At 39.4% G+C, this 20,547-nt stretch overlaps 4 protein-coding genes and 1 long non-coding RNA gene across 5 annotated transcripts; 4 read left to right on the forward strand and 1 right to left on the reverse strand.

Moving 5' to 3' along the window:
* The first annotated feature begins 1,263 nt into the window (after positions 1–1,263).
* On the forward strand, positions 1,264–4,816 carry LOC125139564. Its single transcript, XR_007138595.1, has 4 exons — positions 1,264–2,115; positions 2,250–2,320; positions 2,487–2,547; positions 3,008–4,816. It is a non-coding gene; the product is annotated as an uncharacterized LOC125139564 (long non-coding RNA).
* A 3,406-nt stretch (positions 4,817–8,222) lies between these two features.
* On the reverse strand, positions 8,223–8,951 carry LOC125138467 (general transcription factor II-I repeat domain-containing protein 1-like). Its single transcript, XM_047803705.1, has 2 exons — positions 8,870–8,951; positions 8,223–8,437 (listed from the first exon to the last, which is right to left on the reverse strand). The coding sequence occupies exons 1-2, from the start codon at positions 8,949–8,951 to the stop codon at positions 8,259–8,261; spliced, it is 261 nt and encodes an 86-aa protein (XP_047659661.1). The 3' UTR covers positions 8,223–8,258.
* Positions 8,952–12,762: 3,811 nt separating this feature from the next.
* Positions 12,763–13,377, forward strand: LOC125139495 (cytoplasmic dynein 2 heavy chain 1-like). Its single transcript, XM_047803706.1, has 3 exons — positions 12,763–12,907; positions 13,130–13,257; positions 13,372–13,377. The coding sequence occupies exons 1-3, from the start codon at positions 12,793–12,795 to the stop codon at positions 13,375–13,377; spliced, it is 249 nt and encodes an 82-aa protein (XP_047659662.1). The 5' UTR covers positions 12,763–12,792.
* Positions 13,378–18,687: 5,310 nt separating this feature from the next.
* On the forward strand, positions 18,688–19,095 carry LOC113645449 (histone H4). Its single transcript, XM_027151052.2, has one exon. It carries the CDS (start codon positions 18,730–18,732, stop codon positions 19,039–19,041), a length of 312 nt encoding a protein of 103 aa, XP_027006853.1. The 5' UTR covers positions 18,688–18,729; the 3' UTR covers positions 19,042–19,095.
* A 588-nt stretch (positions 19,096–19,683) lies between these two features.
* LOC113645445 (histone H2B-like) lies at positions 19,684–20,133 on the forward strand. Its single transcript, XM_027151048.2, has one exon. The coding sequence runs from the start codon at positions 19,709–19,711 to the stop codon at positions 20,081–20,083; it is 375 nt and encodes a 124-aa protein (XP_027006849.1). The 5' UTR covers positions 19,684–19,708; the 3' UTR covers positions 20,084–20,133.
* Positions 20,134–20,547: the final 414 nt, after the last annotated feature.

A 20,547-nucleotide genomic window follows, 5' to 3' on the forward strand; every position in this document is an offset into this window, starting at 1 on the left:
GTAATTGTTATAAATGCTATATATTACGTTAATAGCCTTATCCTTACCTAAAAACAGCTAAAACCAGCATAACTTTGTTTTAGTTTGTCTTTCAGCCTGGTTTTAGCTGGTGTAGCAAGCTGGACTAGATGTGTTCTTGTCACTTTTAAGATGGGCAAGCTGGACTTAGTTGGTCAGGTGACCCACCAGCTTAACCATCTTTGCCAGGCTGGTAGGACCAGCTTAAACCAGCTACTGCCACCTTAAATATCCATCCATCCATCCATACATCCATACATACATACCTCACCTAACCTATATCACATGCTTACTGATGCGTTTCAGTCTTTTAGTCGGTGATAAAAAAATACAGTATGGGTTGCACTTTGCTTTATCTAATAATTGCCTAATATTTAGATTTCAGATATGGGAAAAGCAGTTAAGCGCACACGATTCAGGAATGTTAAGATTAAGGTGGTGAGGAGGTCTATCACTGGCCCTGCAAAGTTTTCTTACCTTGGTCAAGCTCCTACTCAGCCCAACTCCAAACACACCCACTCTTTGGACCCTTCAACATCTATTACGCCTCAACAGGCTGAACCTGATGATGTCACCAAGCTGTAGTTTATGTTCTGAGACTGCATACAGTAAGGCAAAGAAGAGAGAGCTTCATGCCTGGGATGCAGTCAAGGATGACATGCTTAAGGTGTCATTTGAATGTTTGGCACCAATCACTACCCAATGTGTTGTCTACCTAGAAAAACATGCTGATTATAGGTGCATTGAGTGCAGCACCACTGCAGCATTTTGTGAGGGTTGTCTGAAGAGGACTCACAGAAATTCACTGCATCTTCCTGATAAGTGGAATGCAAGTACAATAGCATATGTTCATACATACAGACAGCAAAGTCACAGTAATTTCAACAGATTCATTAGATTCTTTCTAAATTGTTTTGGTACTATGTCGTATCAACTGTTAGTGCAGTTGATACTTTCCTGCAGAGTTTTGATCCAACCCTGATTAAACACACCTGAGCAAGCTAATTAAGGTTTTCAGGAATACCAGATAATTGCAGGCAGGTGAGTTTGATCAGGGTTGGCACAAAACTCTGCAGGAAAGAGGATCTCGAGGGCCAGAGTTGTGAAACTCTGTGTTAATGTCTTGAGTTTTAAAATCTTTTCTTACAGAATGCCTACTATGAGCCATCCTCCCTGGGGTTATTCCTATATTTACCTGAAGGCCATAACACCCATACTGTGTACACAAAAGACGTGAAGGTCATTGTTAGCACAGGTTTGTCATTTTCCAAAATCCTGCTTGCTTTAAATCCTGATTCCAATAATATCAATCATTAAGCTATAGGTGACACACTCAAGTGATTTAGTCTATGCTGATATGGTAGTGTCAATAGTAGTAGTTTATGGTTTTATTTCCCTCTGTTAATTTGGCAGTACGGCTCTGCACTGTCACAGTCAATATGTGTGCGTGTGAACCAGAAACCTGCACACCACTAAGGTATGGGCTCTGGCTATCAACAGCCGACAAGCCCCAGATAGCCTTCTCTATCCCTCTACTTGAGCTTTTTGTTTGTCTGTCACTGGAGTATCGGGTTTCTGTTGAGGGTTTTTGCAACACCCTGCGCTGGAAAAATAACCTCACACTTGCAGAGGTAAGTCAGTTTACAGAGGTCAGTTTGAAGTCTTGTCTGTGAAGTGAACATTTCCGTTACTTTCATGGAAGACTAAGGAGTCCATATTGTAGGGCTGTGCAATTAATTGTTTTTGATTTTCAATTTAAATTTTGATTCAAACAATTACAAAAACAAGATAATTGAGGTAAAACAATATTGTGCAACAATTTTTGTGCAATTATAAATTGCGCACTGCTGGACCGATGTGTTTGTAAGGCACTTTGAAGGCACTACTGTTTTGACATGTGTAGCCTATTTTAACACTTACATGATAAAAAGGTTAAATAAATGCATGTTTTCAAAGTCACACACAAATTGGGAAGCATACAGTAAGCAGATTAAACTGTCTTTTCAGAGGTGCAGCTCCTGCAAAGACTAGACAAAGCAGAGAAATTATCGATTCTCGCTCAAGAAGATATCTCATCTTTCATCAGAGAGGCACCAGGTAAACAATACACATAAGAAGCAGGTATCAATAGTTGAAGATAGGAGAATTTTTCATTCCATTTACAAGTGCATTTTGCACAAGAGTATGTAGGATTGATGTGCATCTTGGTTTCTGTTATTTTTGTTGTGTAGTGTTGGTTTCTGAAGGAGACATGGAGAGATGGAAAAAAGGGAGATGTAGCTAGCCCAACAGAAACCAATAAGTAAGGAACTGAAGTTAATGTCTTGAATACTGTAAGAAGGTCATGAATATTATTAACAAAGAATATTGCAAATGTTATACTTAGCTTACAGGATTATATTTTATTACTGTACATGGAAAGGTATGTGATGAAGTAACATGAAATGTCTTCTTTATTTGTTCTCCAGACACTGTCTGTAGATGAAAAAGGGACTACATCATCAGACTGATTCAGTTCTACAAGTTCAAGTAAGAGTTCAATGTGGTTATGTAAGACTATGGTAATTACAGCTGTCTTTATGTGCCCTGCTGATGTGCTTCAACATGTGATTATAGTAACAGCATAGTTTTGAAGGAAACTGTCACCAGTGGTTATAAATGAAGATTTGCAATAATAATTGCCATTAGACTCCCCAAGGAGGTAGATAGATCCAACAAGAGACTGAGACAGGCAATAAAAGAATACAACAGCATTCAATGGCCCCCGCAAATGAGCATCTTCCCTGCGACAATTGATTTTCAGGAAGCATGTGTTTGCTCTTGGCATGTCTATTTCTGCTTTGATGACACTGTAAGTACAGTTACTTAACACTAGTAACCACACAGCAGTCACTCTGTTAACCATCTGACAAACTAACTACCTGCCAATCATATTAGAAACCACCGGGTAAGATGACATAGCACTTTGTTTTCTTTTGTCTTCTTCTAGATTGAAGAAGATGATGTTTCGAGGAGTCTAAAAAGGCGAGGGATTGAAGCCGTACATATGAAGACTCGGGCAGCTGAGGAAAAGCACATGCTTTACCAGGAAATGAGAAGTGTAACTGAACACCTCCATCAGCAGCATGCCTTTCTGTGCTCTGCCATCAAAGACACTGAGCAGCCTGGTGCAAAAGCTGCTCTCATTCAACGTCTCCATCAGCTGGAAAGAAAACGACATCAAGCCATTGTGATGTTTCACCCACATGTACCAGACATTGTTCCTGCAGACAACCCCCACTTGTGTCAGGCCCTCCCCATGCCAAGCATACAGACACTGGTATACAATGATGATAGTGATAATGATGACAATGAGGATGAATATGATAACTAGCACTGCAGATTTTTTTTTTTTAATTTCCAGTTGAATCCTTTGAAACAAATACTATATAGGTTTGTAAAAAATACAATTATTTCCAGAATGAGTTATTGTCATGTTTTCAGCCATTGTCACAGCACACTTGAGAGGTCAATGACTCGTACAATGATTTTACAGTCATAATCCACAAGACAGTGTGTCACATACAGTAGGTTCTTACATAATGATTATTGGCTTGAAATGCTCCTGAATTAAGTTTGTGGATTAATACTTTTTTATCTTCCCATTGGCTGCTTTTATTTTATTTTTACGTTCTTTGTTCAGTGAATTTGTATTACATTTAGTTTTATATAGTTCATTGCTATGGTGGTTGCTATTGACCCTGCTATCACTGAAACCATCTAGCCAGAACCGCTGTTTCCATCCAAATTCTACCCCAAACCTAACCGTAAATCACGTAGCTGTATCCCATCTAGCCAAAAACACTGTTTTGGCTAAAATATCTTAAAAACAGCTTATTTACATTTGCTTAATGTAGATCATCTAGATGTACTATAATTAATAGTTTGGCTGAACTAGATGTTGATATATTCAGTAGATAAATGTTTTTACAGCCCTACTTTGCACACCAGAAAAACTACAATTTTAGTGCTGATTAGTGTCAAGCTGCATTGCGCACCTGTAGGGAATTGTAGTTTTTAAAACATTTGTTTTTCTTATAATTGGAGGTTGTAAATAGTGAATTGAGAGCACAGTGAGGAGTTTAGGGGATTGTAAACACATTTATGCAATAAAATGTTAAATATTTAATTGTTTAATAGGTTTAAATTCATTTTAACCATATTTGACAGTGTCCCAAGTTGTTGACTATATTGACATGATAACTGAGGTCAAGAGCTCTCATTAACAGTTGGTCCCATGTCTGTAGCCCCTTTTGTTGCCTACTTATAAGCCTTGAAAAATGCACCAAGGTGATAAGCCTTGAAAAAGGTCAGTATTTCAAAGCAGGCGCCATGTAGATTCTTCATACTGACATGTTATTCTCCAGGTCAAGACCTTTCTAACGATGTATTTGGCTTAGCTCTACAACAAACTTTTCATGTTCTCATTTCAATGTACTCAAGCCATCTCAGGTGTAGTTTCAGAGAGCACTTTGAAGGTTCAATAGGGTTAGATAAAATAAAGCTTTTTGTTTGTTTGTTTGTTTGTTTTTGTCTGTTTATTTCTGGCTGTGTAAACAGACCCCACACCTTGAGGAATACCTGGTCAGTGGTCCACACACACAAACTGTGCTTTTCTGTTTGGGCTTATATGCATAATCTATCTATTTATGTTAATGCTGCTATGATAATTAAAAACATACCATTAATAAATAAGACCATAGTCTAATGGGTAGTTGTCTCTGATTGTAGGCTACTTGTAGTAGATGACTATTAGGCCCATTGGTTGCCAAGACCTAGATTATACATAACCTAGATTATACATAATGTATGCTCTCTTGTATCTTCTGTAACCTATTTATTTCTGTTAAAATGTTTTCTTTTGAGCTCTTCCAAAAATTGGCAAACAGGCCTATTTAGTTTACCCATTAGAGTACCATTTCCCTCCTTCCAAAACCTGTCACTGTGAGAAAGTAAATGCTTCAGCTATGTGTGCCAAATCTAGTATATGAAGCCTATGTATTGTTTCATGTTCCTTCTTGTCCAGGTTTCTAAGCACAAAGACAGGCCTGAGCAGTTATTCAAACTATACCATGAATGTCTATGGATATAACATCATCATCCTCATCATCGTTCATAGCAACCATTATATTTAAAGTTTAAAAATTAAATTGTACTGTTCAACTGTATATCTAAGTATCCACAGATATCACTACTGCTCTGACATTAACCAACTTTTCGATATCCATTTTGCCAAATACCTCTCAGTGACAGCAAGACTGCGCAAAAGAAGTGAAAGTTATGTGAAGTATCTAATCATAACATGAAATCGAACTGTGACTCACTGCATTGAAAAGTATGGTGAGATCCTTGCCAACACCCAACCCTACTGAACCATTGATAAAAGATGAAACAATAGGCTACTTATCATTTACAACCTGCGGACTAAATTCAGTACAATAGATATTAATTGGTCCCCACATGTCCCAGGTAAAGGGGACCACACTTATGGTGCCAACAAATGACAACAATAAATAAAAATTAGTGAATGAGTGAAAAAAATGAGTGAATGAAAAATCAGTTTTATTCTGATTCTTAAGTGTAATCGGTACAACAAATTTGCAAGAACAAGATTAAATGGAACTTGATACATTTAAATAAAAAACGTGTGTTTGTAGGGATGGGGTCATGAACAAAGTAAAAACAACTCAAACAAGTTGGAACATAAAACATCTTGTTAACCCATCTTGTTTCCTATCACTGATGCAGCGCTTCAGGGTGTTTGCATGGTGTCTTGACACTGGCATTTAAGACATGTTTTTTTTAAAACCACATGCAGTGTGTGACCATGATTGGCACACTGTGCACTGTGACCCTGAACACCACTTCTTTGGAACATTCTTCTTCCTGTCATCGAAATGGATGTGGCAGACACAGCACAGATTGCCTCCATCTATCAAATAAAAAACAAATATTTTTAAGTCAAGCCAGTTACTCATGAGCATAATTAAAGTAACATTTCAAAGGCATTTTATTCATTTGTAACCATTGCCAAATTAAAATGTGGGTATTGCATATACCCATCTTGCTGACACTTAATCATAAGATACAAGCAGGTCAACAAAGAAGAATTCCTGTGGCCCATTTCAGAAAGTGGCATTGGTGTAAACCTAAAACAAGCAAAACTCTGGGTTTCCAATTGAGGAATTTATGTAAATCAAACCTGATTCAGAAGTGTAACTCAATTTTCAAAAATCTCATCACCACTTTGTTATTCAGCCCTATTTCACATTAATGCAGGTTTATGATTTATTACTAACTGTAATGCCATAACTCATACAGTCGTAGGCCGTAGTCCTAAATGAAAGAATCGGAGTCTGATTTGTCGCAATGTGTCACTGTCTACTGGATTGTTTCCCTTTAAAAATGTTGTGGTCTATGGTTCTGTTACAATATCTGTTCTTGTTAAAGTAGTGTAATCTGTTGAAACTACCTGTTTTTATCCATGTTGCTGCCTCCAAACCAGGTCTACATGGCCTGGGCTACTTTGAGGATGAGCTTATTATTCTCAATGGGACGTAAAAATCTAAACAATTTGAAAAGAAACCTTCATCTGCAGTCATCACGATGGCTACAGTAGTGGCTGTTTCTGAGGACTGTTTTTCCAGCTCTGTACCTAAAGAACATAAAACACAACACAATAACACTTTCTTAATACAAATTCTGAATCTAAATTACAAATTCATAATGCAATTTGTCAGCATTTATATTGTCAATAGTTAATTAGTAAATTGTAGATTAAAAATAGATACAGTATCATTCAGTGTTTGCATCTAAATCTCAACAGCCAATTCAAAGTGTAAAATTATCAGAATACTAACCATATAAAAGATGTTAAATGTCACCTGAATAAATATTGTATCTATAAATTGTAATTTTCAAACAAGTGAGCTTTTCTCTTTATGTCAGTGGCAGACTTAAAGGAAATACCATTTTCACACATGGCCTCTAAAATTTCTTCTGCTGACTGCGTCTGGACAACATCTGCTGTGTCTGTTGATTTGTAGATATTAAACTATCACACACATTTCATCTTTTGACTTCATTTCATTATTTCAATAATGTGGTCAAATGTGCAGTATAATGACCAAAATTACATATCTATTAAATGATGCTCCTTAAGTTTAATGTTTTTATTTTAATCTTTAAATAAATATATAACAACTCAGCGTACCTTCTGCACCCATGACCTCTGACATTCCTTCTGCTGTGTCAGTGGTGTTGCATTAGGCAGCATCTGATTGATATGTTTAGGGAAAAAACACTTAGTAGCATAAGCATAACAAATAATTGGTCTTCCTGCATTACAGGAGGAAAAAAAAATCACACAGCAGTATTAATGAAGGAATATAATTCACAGGAATTTTATACATAGAATTCAACCGTTGCAAAGGGCCTTCACAATCACTAGTCAAATTCAACTAAACAGCTACTGTATAGGATATTCTGGAGAGGTGCCTTTTTAGAAAATGTGTTGCACTATAATGAGGAAACTCCAACTGAGAAATAGTGTCACATGACTCACATCCCTTACAAACTGTCATAGATTCAGGTTATAGATTCTGTATGTGTCTGTTTCAATTGAATTACATTTATTTTTTTATAGCACCAATTCATAACAAAATACTTCACAGAAAAGTTGTCATTGGGGCAGTACCTTTTAGGTACAAAAGTGTACTCTTGAAAAGGTACTGCCCCAATGACAACAGAGGTACATACTGGTACAGTACCTCATAGGTACATATCTGTACCTAAATGTGTACCAGTGAGAAGAAGGTACAACATTTCTACCTTTTTTTTTTTTTTTATAAAAGTGCAGTGGCAACTTCCTTTTAATAGGCAGCAACCTCAAGCAGACCCATGGTTCAGAATGGGCAGCCATTTACCTCTACTGGTTGGGGTGAAGGGACAGAGAGAAATGCAATGGCCGGCCCACACTCTAAAAATGGCTGGGTTATTTTTGTATGCATGTTGGGTATTGGACAGAACACACCGCTGGGTTAACATTGACCCAATACCGGGATGTTTTAACCCAACTACTGGGTTATTATACCCCATGGTTGCATAACAACAACCCAACATTGGGTCATTTTTTTCCCCACTTTACATAGAGCCAAATGATCTGCCGAAACACAAGTGGAGAAACACAACCACTGTTAATCTCACTTACTGATTTCAAATGAAATCTCCTCAGCAGCTTGCAAAATGGCCTCCAACTGATTCCTTCCATAATAGGATGGCTTTTTGAAAGTAAGGCTGTTGGGAAGTCCAGCAACTTTAATTGTCATTCCCTGATTCACCAGGGATTGGTAGGGGAGCCTTACAGTACCTCTGGCCTCCTCTGAAAGACACGAGCAAACACATGCATGTACATGTTACACATTGTAACACAGTTGGACAATTGTGACTCTCCCATCCTGTTGATAGCCAGTGTACAGGCTGTTAATCGTCATTTTGGTAAGGTGTCATAATCGTATGGCTGATGGACACAAATAAGTTATTGATTTGATAATAATGCCATGGATTCATGAAGGTATATTAGGTTGTCAAGACTTAAAAAGTGTTTGAACATATGCTTACTATATTTTTGGTTAAACGGATCTTGCACTTTTTTCAGCAGCACATTGACCTCAACTCTGGTACTCGATGTTGCGGCTGAGGAGCTGGCAATTACAACAATTAATTTTATAAAACTCTATTATGTATATTTGCACTATTACAAACCTGAGTCCATTTCTGTGAATATATGGATATTCCATATAACCAATATTACCTTTGAACTGCAGTGCAAAGTTGTTCACTGTGTCTGTTGAGTCCAGGAAATCTGCAGCTCCTTTGCTGCTCAGCTCATACATCTCTAAGCTGGACTGTCGATCAAAAGATAAAACAGCTGTTTCCACACCCAAATCCTCAAGCTTGGACACCTATACAAAAATAGTAACTAATTGTATACATTCATTTTTCACAGTAACATTAGCTCAGTGTAGTATATATGCTTTAGCTATGATTTGTACTAATATACTTGTCTTCAACCCTGCTCCTGCAGGGCCCACTATCCTGCAAAGTTTAGATCCAACCCAGCGTCAACACACCTGCCTATAATTTACAAGTGATCCTGAAGCCCTTGATTAGCTTGTTCAGGTCTTTTTGATTGGGGTTGGAGCTAAACTCTGCAGGACAGTGGCTCTGCTCTAGATGGGCTCTGTTGTTATTGATTCTTTGCGGAAGTTTACCGGAAGTTAAGTTTGGGCCACAAAAGCAATCTGTTTATGTTGTTGCCACTGAAACCATCCAGCTAATATTTGACTCATGGCCATATTTGACTACTAATGTTTCAATTGACCACCTTGATCTAAACAGACTAGCCCAACCAGTAGGAATTTAGTTTGAGAAGGTTGTATGTGCCTTTGACAGTCTCTTCAATGTGAGAATATTTCATGCCGACAGCCTTGTAAACAAAAATCAGATGGGATATTTTTGGGGGATGAAATAATTTGAAATGATGAAAAAAATCTACAGATAAATAATCTAGTTGTCTATCACATGTTCTGCTCACATCACAATTGCTGTTGATCACCCTTGTATCTAATACTATAATACCACTCATTCCTAGCAAATGACACTTATTTTCAAACCTCTAACATCAGCTTCTTCAGGTGCATTTTAATTTGGTGATCCCTCATCTCAGGGCTAAGTTCCTGTGACTGGCCATATGCCCTTAGTGCTGCTGCTTCTTGACAGTATTTGACTTTGTCCTCTTTCCCTAATGTGGACCACCTCCCCATATCTTTCATTGTGCCTGGGGAAAAAAAAAGATGCACAGAAAATTTTTTTGAGTCAGCCTCTCTTTTTTAAAGTAAATTCTGGGCATTCTCACATTATACTTAACCAGACCGAACCGTGCCGAAGTACGATTGTCCCCCCTCCCCAGCTTTAAGATCCACACTTTATGATCCATACACGAGTAAGGTGCAATTGTTTTGAAGAAAGCTGTAAGATATGCACAACGGAGTTCATCGTAATAATGAGTTTATGGCTTATTAAGTGTGTTTGAAATCATGTGCGCTTTGCAGATTGTTTGGCGTATGACTTTAAATAACCACGAGAGAGATTTAAAAGCATATTAGGAGCAGTCTGCTTCCCAAATGAGGTTTTATTTAACAAAATTTGGGAGGCACACATTCAGATAATCAACCAATAAGAGCAAGTGGAAGCAGGTATATACTGTATAGCCGTCTCTCACCTCTATCCTGCGACTTTCACAACATCCCTACACCACCCCATTACCTCACTCTTGGCTTTTTTCTTTCCCAGAAAAAAAAGGGGATACTCTGGGTTCGGGCCAAATTCCAAGCTCAGAGCCCTCCCCGGACAGCACGCAAATATGCATAAAATGAACATATACAAATTAATTTATTTTGATTTCAATTAATTTATTTGATTTTATGAATCACTCACAAGCTGCTTTAATGTCATAAGCAAATCGGTCCAGGCAGCACGCATAATGTCAAACACACCTCTGTTATGCTGTGCGGATGCAGTGACACATGGTTGTACGTATTTGTGCCACGCATATCAGAGTGTTTTACAGGGACAGTAACCATACCCAACACCACCTCTGCAAAGCATACCAGGGAAAGCTTAAGGGTACCGCACACTGGTACAGTACGAAGCGATCACACTAGCAAAATGAACCGTACTTTGGAGTGAAACGTATGCGGGTACGATTCACATAATGTGAGTATACATACTGGTTCACTTGTGAAACCCTTTTCTCTGTAACAACTCTGTTAAAACAAGATAAGGTGTGAAGTAGATGACCTGATGATTCATTCAATACACACATTAATCTTGAAAATCTGATGTACAGCAACAAATCATTTAGTATAACAAATAAAAGTATATGTTAATATTGTCCTTCACCTTTGTTTTTAAGAATGTCCCTACAAAAAAGGTTGTATGGGGACAGCTCTCGGATGTGAACTTTGGCCTTTGATGGTCGGGGCTCAGATGAAGCATTTAATGACCTTTTGTAATTATCGATCAAGTTCTGAAAGAGAAAAATGAAAACTAACGAAAGAGTATTACACCACTTAATCTGAATGTTAACGAAACACTTAATTTATACCAACGGTACAGCAGAATGATATATATATATATATATTTGACATGTTTATTGTTAGTGTGGCACTAAGGTAAACCTTACTTCTATGACACTGGTGTCCAATCCAGTAGCTGAAGCAGCTCTTATTATTATGGGTGAGCCAACACGTGTCATTCCTTCCTTAAAAAGGATTTCAGGGTTTCCCTTTGCTTCTCATTAATGTATGCTCTCTCTTGTTGATTAACAAAGAAAGCAAAGTCTAGGTAGTTATAGTAGACAGTGTTGAGGGTAGGTGTGGATTTTGCAGATCGTAACCATCATTCTCAGACACACTCACCTAATGTTTCTAGATTAGGAATAGTAAGACTTAACTCTCTGGGCCATCTTCAAACACCTAAAACATAAACAGAGAGAAACTTGCACTAGACAGATTTGTGAATATGCATTGAATATAATGCATTGAATTGTGGGTGCAATTCCCCCTAAGGAGACAGCAAGGCGGCCATTACACGAGGTCATCATGCAAGCGTTTGCCATAAAGTTCCTACTTTTCTCACACTTCTGTGATTGCAGCTTTTTACTTTTGCCTTTTAATCAGCTTTTAATCTTTCACTTTTGCCTTTCTATCACCATCTCTGTTTGAAACCTAAAATTGAAACTTGCTTGCAGAGTTATTTTCTAAACATTGATGATAACTAATGTAATCACAAGTCAAATGGATATTTTCCACCAACTTTATCACAATAAATCTCCAGTTTGTGTATATTTTAGATTCATTTAAAGTCACCATTATGGTGATTACTGTTTCCGTTAGTTAGGCATTTGTCTCTTGACCTTCACTGACATAATTCTCCTCTTTTAGCAATTGCAACAACATTTTATTAAGGCTATAGCGGAAAAACTATCATGTCATCTAAGATTGATTGTTTATATGTTATGCTACCTATTATTTAAACATGAAATGATAAAAGAAGAGTAAAGAGATAAAGCATATAAAAGTGATGCTTTTTATATTTTTTTTTATGAAACAGAACAGTAAACAAACAGAGAAAGCTCTGGTAATTTTCTGCCAGGACATTTTCCCTTTTTTTACAGAGTTTTTTAAACTAAATTTCCTCATATCTCATTTCATTGTTTGTGTGTGTGTGTGTGTGTGTGTGTGTGTGTGTGTGTGTGTGTGTGTGTGTGTGTGTGTGTGTGTGTGTGTGTGTGTGTGTGTGTGTGTGTGTGTGTGTGTGTGTGTGTGTGTGTGTGTGTGTGTGTGTGTGTGTGTGTGTGTGTGTGTGTGTGTGTTCACATGCTCATGCACACAGGCTGAAAAGTGGAGACAGACCTTTGATCCTCGGCTGCAGTCTTTGCTCAGAGAGCTGGAGGCCGGTTTGGCCTCCGTGCTTCGACACATATTCAAAGAATTCTGGGAAAAAGACACTTTCAGAGGATGATGTTTTTGGTGAGTATGTGAGAGAAATAGCACAACGCACTTTGTGGTTTGTGGCCCATGTCTGTTGCTGACTCTGTGTGTGTGTGTGTGTCACACAGTCACACACACACACAAACACACACAGTCACACACACAGTAACATGTGTGTAGCATGCAGAAGGTGGATTGCTTCACGGTGAACTGTGAGCCACTGAAGGCCACGATTGATGATTTGATCCAGAGACTATTTGCCACAATGCTGACAGCTCTGAGGAGATCCATCCAGGGTAACGATTCCTTTCTTGAGTCTTATCGCTTCCTTTCTTGAGCTGTGTGTCATTGCTGTACAGTACATCATGTAAACATACACAGCACAACACCTCCACCTAGTGGATGAAGACAGAAGGCTCATACATTTAAACTGACGATAGAATAGAGAGTGACGTCTCCCGAGGGATATTTAATTCCATTCCAGAGGTGCGTGTGTGTGTGTTTGTGTGTTTCTTCAGGTCATATACATGCCATAGACTCCTTTGTTAACAGTGGGATGGTTATGTTATCTACACGACCAGAGAGCATAGAGGAGATCGGAGACGCCAACTCCAAACACAGCCAACTCCAGGCCCAGAAAGCCGAGGTAAGTTCAGATTTATTTAGGGTTTACAGGAGAAATCCCACTTAGACTACACTTAGACTCCCACTTATCTACAGTGTTCCTGTAACTCACCATGCGTTATGTTTCCTTACACAGTTGTAGCAGAAACAAGAGGAGTTTGTGTGTAATATTCTGTAACATTACTGAAATGTTGCTGTAATATTTGTGTAGCTTCGGTCTCAGTTTCAGCAGATGGAGGAGAAGAACAGGCTTCTTCACTTGGCTGCAGGAGGAGGCGTTGTCTCAATTAGCTCACTTAGAGCAAAGTGGAACAAAGTCGAGCTGATGATGGAGAGTCACCAGCTGATGATCAGAGAACAGGTGTACACACACACACACACACACACACACACACACACACACACACACACACACACAAACGCCCTTTATTTCCTTATCTGTCAGGTGGAGGTGATGAAGAGCAGCGTCTCAGGCCGGATCAGTGTGTACTTACAGGAGCTGCAGAAGTTCCGCTCTCGATGGGATCAGCTCCGACCCACAGATGATGTCATCGAGTCATGTGACCCCGATACTCTGCAGCGGTGTGTGGAGCGAGTGAGGGAGAAGAGAGGAATTTTCAGATTGTTTGTTCTATGTCAGCTGGAGGCGCTGTGGTACGCCACACACTCACCTCCCACTTTACCTCCATAGTGGGCATCTGTACCATGGAGTGAGTCATAAACCAATTCAACTCTTTCATTTGAATCTATTTATACTTCGACTTCACCACTAAAGCACAGTCCTAACGTGTGTTTGTGTTTCTCTACAGTTGCAGACAATCTATAGTGCATATCTTTCACCTGTGTTGCAAAGAACTCTGGGTAATCATCCCACCTGGAGTTCTGCTGGGAAGATTCATCAGCTGGCTGGATCCTTAGTCCATATCTACGAGCAGGTCTGCTGTCATTGGCTGAAGGATAATGTGTTTGTTTGTGTACGTATATGGTCAGTCTGACGTGTGTTTCAGGTGAAGGTTAAGTTCACTGTCGATGACCAAAGTCACTACCTGTTCACCCCATGTTTGCTGACTCAATGGGTACTGAACCTTCACAGATATGACCTGACTGCAGATGAGCTCTAAACACTCTCTCTCTCACTCATTTTCTACCACTTTATCCGAACTACCTATCTCAGGCATCAAGGCAGGATACAACCCATCGCAGGGCACATACACACACTCTCATTCACTCACACACTCCGGACAATTTGGATGTACCCTCAAATCAATAAACATAATTATACACTCTAATTTTATTCAGACTGTAATTGTAAATAATAACTGGACTGCCGAACTGGACTGAGGAGCAAGGTTTGTTGCTGGCCCAGTTGGTGAACGAACATAAAGGTATGTTACGAGGAAAATTTGGCCCAACTGTCACTAGCCAAGGCAAGAGGCGCTCCTGGGACACAATATCCCAAACAATCAATGCCTCTTTTCCACTGGTGGTGCGGACAGGTGACGATTGTGAGAAAAGGTGGTATGTGCTGCAGTCCAAGGCAAAAGATGAGATTGCAGCACACAAGTGGGAATCCTCACTCACAGGTGAGCAAAATACTATAGCCTACCACATAATCTGGCAACTTGCTCCTGCTGGCAAAGTTAATTTACATGCCTAAGTACTGTGTTCATTGACTATTTCTTTCTAGGGGGTGGACCACCTGCAAAGCGGCTGTCCCAGGTGGCCGACACTGTCTTTCAAGTCCTGGGACACTCTGAGGTCAGTGTTACTGGGCTCCCAACAGGCATTGACACGTCAATGATGCAGGCCCTTGAAATGCAGCAAAGGTAGGACACAGGGTTATTCATATCAACAGTGTTTATTCATTGCAGAAGCCATTTCATGTGTTATCCATGCTCATTGTATTAAATTAATTTAATCAAAACAATAAATAAACTAGGCCTATGTATTTCTGTAGCATGGAGCCATCACAAGAACCGGGCCCATCAAGTTTGCCGACAAGATTGCCGCTTGAACCATCTGCAGCTGCTACTCAGGATAGCCTGGCAGATCAAACACCATTCCCACCCAAAGCACCTGCTCCATCAGCATCCCTGCAGGAGAGAAGATTGCAACTCACAATTGATGTGTTTGAACAACAAAAAAAAGTCCTTTCCCTTCAGGAGGAGTACTACCACCTTAAAATTGAACACCTAAAAAATAAACCATTTACAGATTGTGTTGAAGTTTCTGTGTCTTGCATTTAACAATTGCAGGTGATGTGCAGTAAAACTGTGGTAGTTCTTAAAACCATCACAAGTTCACAAGTTCTCAAATGACATGGGGCTACAGCTTGCCTGAAATGTAAATTTGTGAAGTTTGCCCTGTAAGGCAGTCCACTCTGGGCTAGGTTCCCCTGTGGAATGTGAATATCTTCTTCACAACCATCCTCATCGTTGTCTTCATCCTCATCCTCGTCGCCATCCTCCAGAGGTTCTGCAATCTGTCTAACCTTGCAAATATTGTGTAATATTGCACAGGCTATGATGACTTTGCTGACTTTTTAGGGCCTCAGCCGCACCTCTCCGTGGAGAACATGAAAGCACCTCTTAAGCTGGCCTATGCCACGCTCCAACACCGCTCTTGTTGTCTTGTGGGCCCTACAATAGAATACAGGATTTTTAATTATTTGATGGAAATATTGCACTACTTGGATGCTCTAACATATTGCTTGCATTTCATTTCCATGATTTTTGTATTGTTTGGCTTACCTGTTATAGTTTAGTTGGGGCCCTTGGCGTGGCTGGAGGTAAGGTGTAAGGAGCCATGGTTTGCATGGGCAGCCACTGTCCCCTAACAAGTGGCAATTAGCTGGCACATAGCGTCTCTCATAAAGCTGTCTGACGCCACTCTCGGAGAGCATTCTCGCATCATGTGTGGAGCCTGGCCATTTAGCCACAATGTCCAAAATCTTACAGGCCGCATTGAACACTATTTGCACATTGATGCTGTGGAAATCCTTCCTGTTAACAAAGACAGCCTTGTCCTCGGATGGCGCAATCTTTCTTACATGTGATCCATCAATTACACCCACAATGCCAGGGAATCCTGCAATGTCCATAAATGCCCTTTCATGTGTGTGTAAAGTGCGGGCATCCAGCGGAAATGAAACAAATTGTGTCACAATATTAGGTGACAATATTATATATTGTGACAATTAGGTTTTATTATTATTAGTTTTTTTTCCTTTTACCCAGTGCTATATTTGCACATTTTAGAATATTGCTTCTATTACTACTTCTAACAAAAACAACAAGAAAACTAATATAAAAACAATAAATTGCATAATTAAAACTTCACTGTTATGATTACTATTTGATCTCATATGTTGTTGGCCAAATTTCAAAATTGCAACAATGCATTTAGTTCTTGACTGATAATCTTTAGAAGTAGAGTACAATTCTCATATACAGTTATATATACATATATATTAGACACAGACATAATTTAAATTTTTTTTTTAGGAATTTACCAAAACATATCCAAGCTGTAGTTGTATATTTATAGTGGGCTGAAAGCCTCTCAGCTTTAATTTGAGGGTATTTAAATCCAAATTGGAAGAAGGGTTTAGGAATTACAGCTCTTGAGAGTAGCCAGCGCCCTTTTTCAAGGGACCAAGAGTAATTGGACAGTTGAATAAAATGCTGTTTCATGGACAGGTGTAGGCTATTCCTTCATTATTTCTTCATAAATTAAGCAGGTAACAGGTCTGGAGTTGATTCTAAGTGTAGTATTTGCAATTGGAATCTGTTGCTGTTAACCTACATCATTCTTTCAAAGGAGCTCTCCATGCAAGTCAAATTAGGCTTCATAAACAAAACAAATCCAACAGAGAGATAGCAGAAACATTAGGAGTGGCCAGATCAACAGTTTGGTACATTCTGAGAAAAAATAGAATGCATTGGTGAGCTCAGCAACATAAAAAGGCCTGGCCGAAAGGCAGAAAGACTCACGAACAAACATTAACTGAAGACAGCTGCAGTTAAGGCCTGGCCAAGTGTCAGAAAGGAGGAAACCCAGTCTCTGGTGATGTCCATGGGCTCCAGACTTCAGGCAGTCATTGCCTGCAAAAGATTTTCAACAAAATATTAAAAATTAACATTTTATTTATGATTATATTCATTTGTCCAATTACATTTGAGCCCCTGAAAATGTGGAGACTGTGCATAAAAATGGTTGCAGTTCCTGAACCTTTTTCTGGATAATTTTGTTCAACCCCTTGAATTAAAGCTGAACATCTGCTCTTCAAATGCATTTATTTTTTTTTTTTTTCCATTTTCAGTTTAATCTGTGGCATACATAGCCAAATGTATGAAAGTTTTGCATGTGTCCAAATATATATGGACTTTACTGTGTGTGTGTGTGTGTGTGTGTGTGTGTGTGTGTGTGTGTGTGTGTGTGTGTGTGTGTGTGTGTGTGTGTGTCAGTGATTAGTGACCAGTTTATATGTTTATTTCCAGATTCTGGCAGTCACACACAACTATCACAATCACACTTCATTGCTCTGCTTTCAGTACAATAGAGTGTACAGTGTATCAGACTCTGTTGTTCAGCTGTTGTCTTGTTTATCTATAACAAACAGAATCTACTTATATACATGTAATCTAACATAGCTAATCACATTATCCCATTTACAGTGAGGCCTGTGTCTAGACGGTGTCTACTAAGTATTTCAAGAGGAACAGTGAAGTTTTGTTTTGACCCACGTTTGATATTTGAATTTTGAATTCAATGAGCTTTCTTTGTGAATGAGACTGAGTTTTAGAATGAGATTAGTGTTGGAGACAATATAGCTCATTTAGACTTTAAACCTTATAGATTCTGTAATATTTTGTGTTTTACAGCTGATAAAATGACTCCTGAATGTTGTCTTTACATTCCTTTCTGTGTTGCTTGTAATCTACTATCAGGGTTAAACATGGGCTCTGTTTATAATGTACCCAGACGAACGGGGAACACCGGGCCTCCTAGTAATGGACCTAGGAGTATAGAATACAGTTCTCAAGCCACAGATGTGCTCAAATGGTTGTTTTAAAAACAGTGCGGGTTAATGTTGTACAACCAGAGAGTGCTGTTACTAACCTCCATACATTGCTGGGTGTTGGTCTGCATATTTTTATTGAAATACTCACTTTGTATGCCTTGGGTTAAATTCTACTACTACTACTACTACTACTACTACTACTACTACTACTTCTAAGACTTAGAACCACTCTAATAATAATAATGACGACGATGATGATCCTTGTGTGTACAGAGAGGTTGCAGCAGAAAAATACACTAGTAAGTTAAAAGCTGTGGCTTTCTCTGTTTATGAACAGCTTCTATTGTGTGAGCGCTGGTCTTAGACCCGCCTTCATGCCTGTTCGCAACTGGGTCCAGGAGATGGACGATAAATATTCGGCCTCTGTGTGGTGTATTTTATTGAGCAGCTTCACTTCGATAGAACAGCATCATGTCTGGTAGAGGTAAAGGTGGTAAGGGACTCGGCAAAGGTGGCGCAAAGCGTCATCGTAAGGTCCTTCGGGATAACATCCAGGGAATCACTAAGCCGGCTATTCGCCGTCTGGCTCGCCGTGGCGGTGTTAAGCGTATTTCCGGCCTCATTTATGAAGAGACTCGCGGTGTGCTCAAAGTCTTCTTGGAGAACGTCATCCGCGATGCCGTCACCTACACCGAGCACGCCAAAAGAAAGACCGTCACCGCCATGGATGTGGTGTACGCTCTGAAACGCCAGGGACGCACTCTGTACGGCTTCGGCGGATAAGCGTTCAACACCGAACCACGTCAACACAACTGCTCTTTTAAGAGCCACCCAAAAATCCACAAAGACATTTTCCTGATTTAGCGCGTGTGTGTGGACGCAAATGACATCAAAAGCCGTATAAAGCAATATCCAACATATGTTAATATAATAGATGCTTTTTAGTACAATATTATAAGTTCATTGATTAATGTACATCTCTGTATTTCTCGTTTTTCTCGCCTTGTGTGTATATGATGCAATTGATGTCAGAAGCCGCAAAAAGCAATATCCGATATACAGTATATTTATATTCTAGGTGCTCTTTACTACAATATTATAAGTTCATTGATTTATATACATCTCTATCTTTTTATTTTATATAGTGTGTGTGTGTGTGTGTATGAAACGCGTGTAAAGTTTGGTGGTAGAAACAGGATTTTTTTTTTTTTGTCATAAAGCATAAAGTTGAGTGTAAAACGGCGGAAGAGGAACAAAGCACAGAGAGGACAGTGGGGAGGAGTAAGTGTGTAGGAGGAGCGGGAGGAGGCGCTCCGCATCAGGAGCTTTGGGATTAGACCAATAACACACGTTTCCTCTCTTGTGCCTATTTACAATGTCAGACTATAAATAGAGCAGCCGCTAGGTTGGTGTTACTCATTCTCTCGTAGTTCGCTCGAGCAGCAACACCATGCCTGAACCAGCTAAGACCGCACCCAAGAAGGGATCCAAGAAAGCCGTGACCAAGACGGCAGGGAAAGGCAGCAAGAAGCGCAGAAAGACCAGGAAGGAGAGTTACGCCATCTACGTGTACAAAGTCCTGAAGCAGGTGCACCCTGATACCGGGATCTCCTCTAAGGCCATGGGCATCATGAACTCGTTCGTCAACGACATTTTTGAGCGCATCGCCGGTGAGTCTTCTCGTCTGGCTCACTACAACAAGCGCTCCACCATCACCTCTAGGGAGATCCAGACTGCCGTGCGTCTCTTGCTTCCCGGAGAGTTGGCCAAGCACGCCGTGTCTGAGGGCACAAAGGCCGTCACCAAGTACACCAGCTCCAAGTAAAGCGTCTTACCGCCGTCTTTATCAACACAAAGGCTCTTTTAAGAGCCACCCACTTTTTCCATACAAGGTGCAAATCTCCTTTCTGCGTGTGAGACACACACACACACACACACAGTATGTATATAATGTCATTCTTTCAAATATCATGTGTCTTACAATCATACATTAAAAAAATAAATAAATAAAAACAGAAATTGAATGGTCATATCTGCTGTAAAATTGTAGACACATTTACACAGATTTACAAGCATCTATCAGAAAACTATTTTTAATAAAGTCCAAGGTAAATTGTTTTCTGATCGTCGGTTCATGTTCTTCTGTGTTTTTAGCTCACAATTTGTTTGTACCCTACCTCAGCAGGAATATGGCACTGGTTTGTATTGACAATACAAACAATTAGCCAGTAAACTTCCATCACATCTTTCTTAGCTTACTGTATATTATTACAATATGTTACAATACAT

The sequence above is a fragment of the Tachysurus fulvidraco genome, chromosome 19 (assembly GCF_022655615.1).
Source record: "Tachysurus fulvidraco isolate hzauxx_2018 chromosome 19, HZAU_PFXX_2.0, whole genome shotgun sequence".
Classification (NCBI taxonomy): Eukaryota; Metazoa; Chordata; class Actinopteri; order Siluriformes; family Bagridae; genus Tachysurus; species Tachysurus fulvidraco.

Bases quoted from the DNA above. Each gene is read 5' to 3' on its own strand.
- LOC125138467 (XM_047803705.1), bottom strand. From the start codon at position 8,951: ATGTATGAGCTGAGCAGCAAAGGAGCTGCAGATTTCCTGGACTCAACA. The intron at 8,438-8,869 runs GTAATATTGGTT...CGTGTCTTTCAG, and splicing joins CTTTGCACTGCAGTTCAAAG to AGGAGGCCAGAGGTACTGTA.
- LOC125139495 (XM_047803706.1), top strand. From the start codon at position 12,793: ATGCAGAAGGTGGATTGCTTCACGGTGAACTGTGAGCCACTGAAGGCC. The intron at 12,908-13,129 runs GTAACGATTCCT...GTGTTTCTTCAG, and splicing joins TCTGAGGAGATCCATCCAGG to GTCATATACATGCCATAGAC.
- LOC113645449 (XM_027151052.2), top strand. From the start codon at position 18,730: ATGTCTGGTAGAGGTAAAGGTGGTAAGGGACTCGGCAAAGGTGGCGCA.
- LOC113645445 (XM_027151048.2), top strand. From the start codon at position 19,709: ATGCCTGAACCAGCTAAGACCGCACCCAAGAAGGGATCCAAGAAAGCC.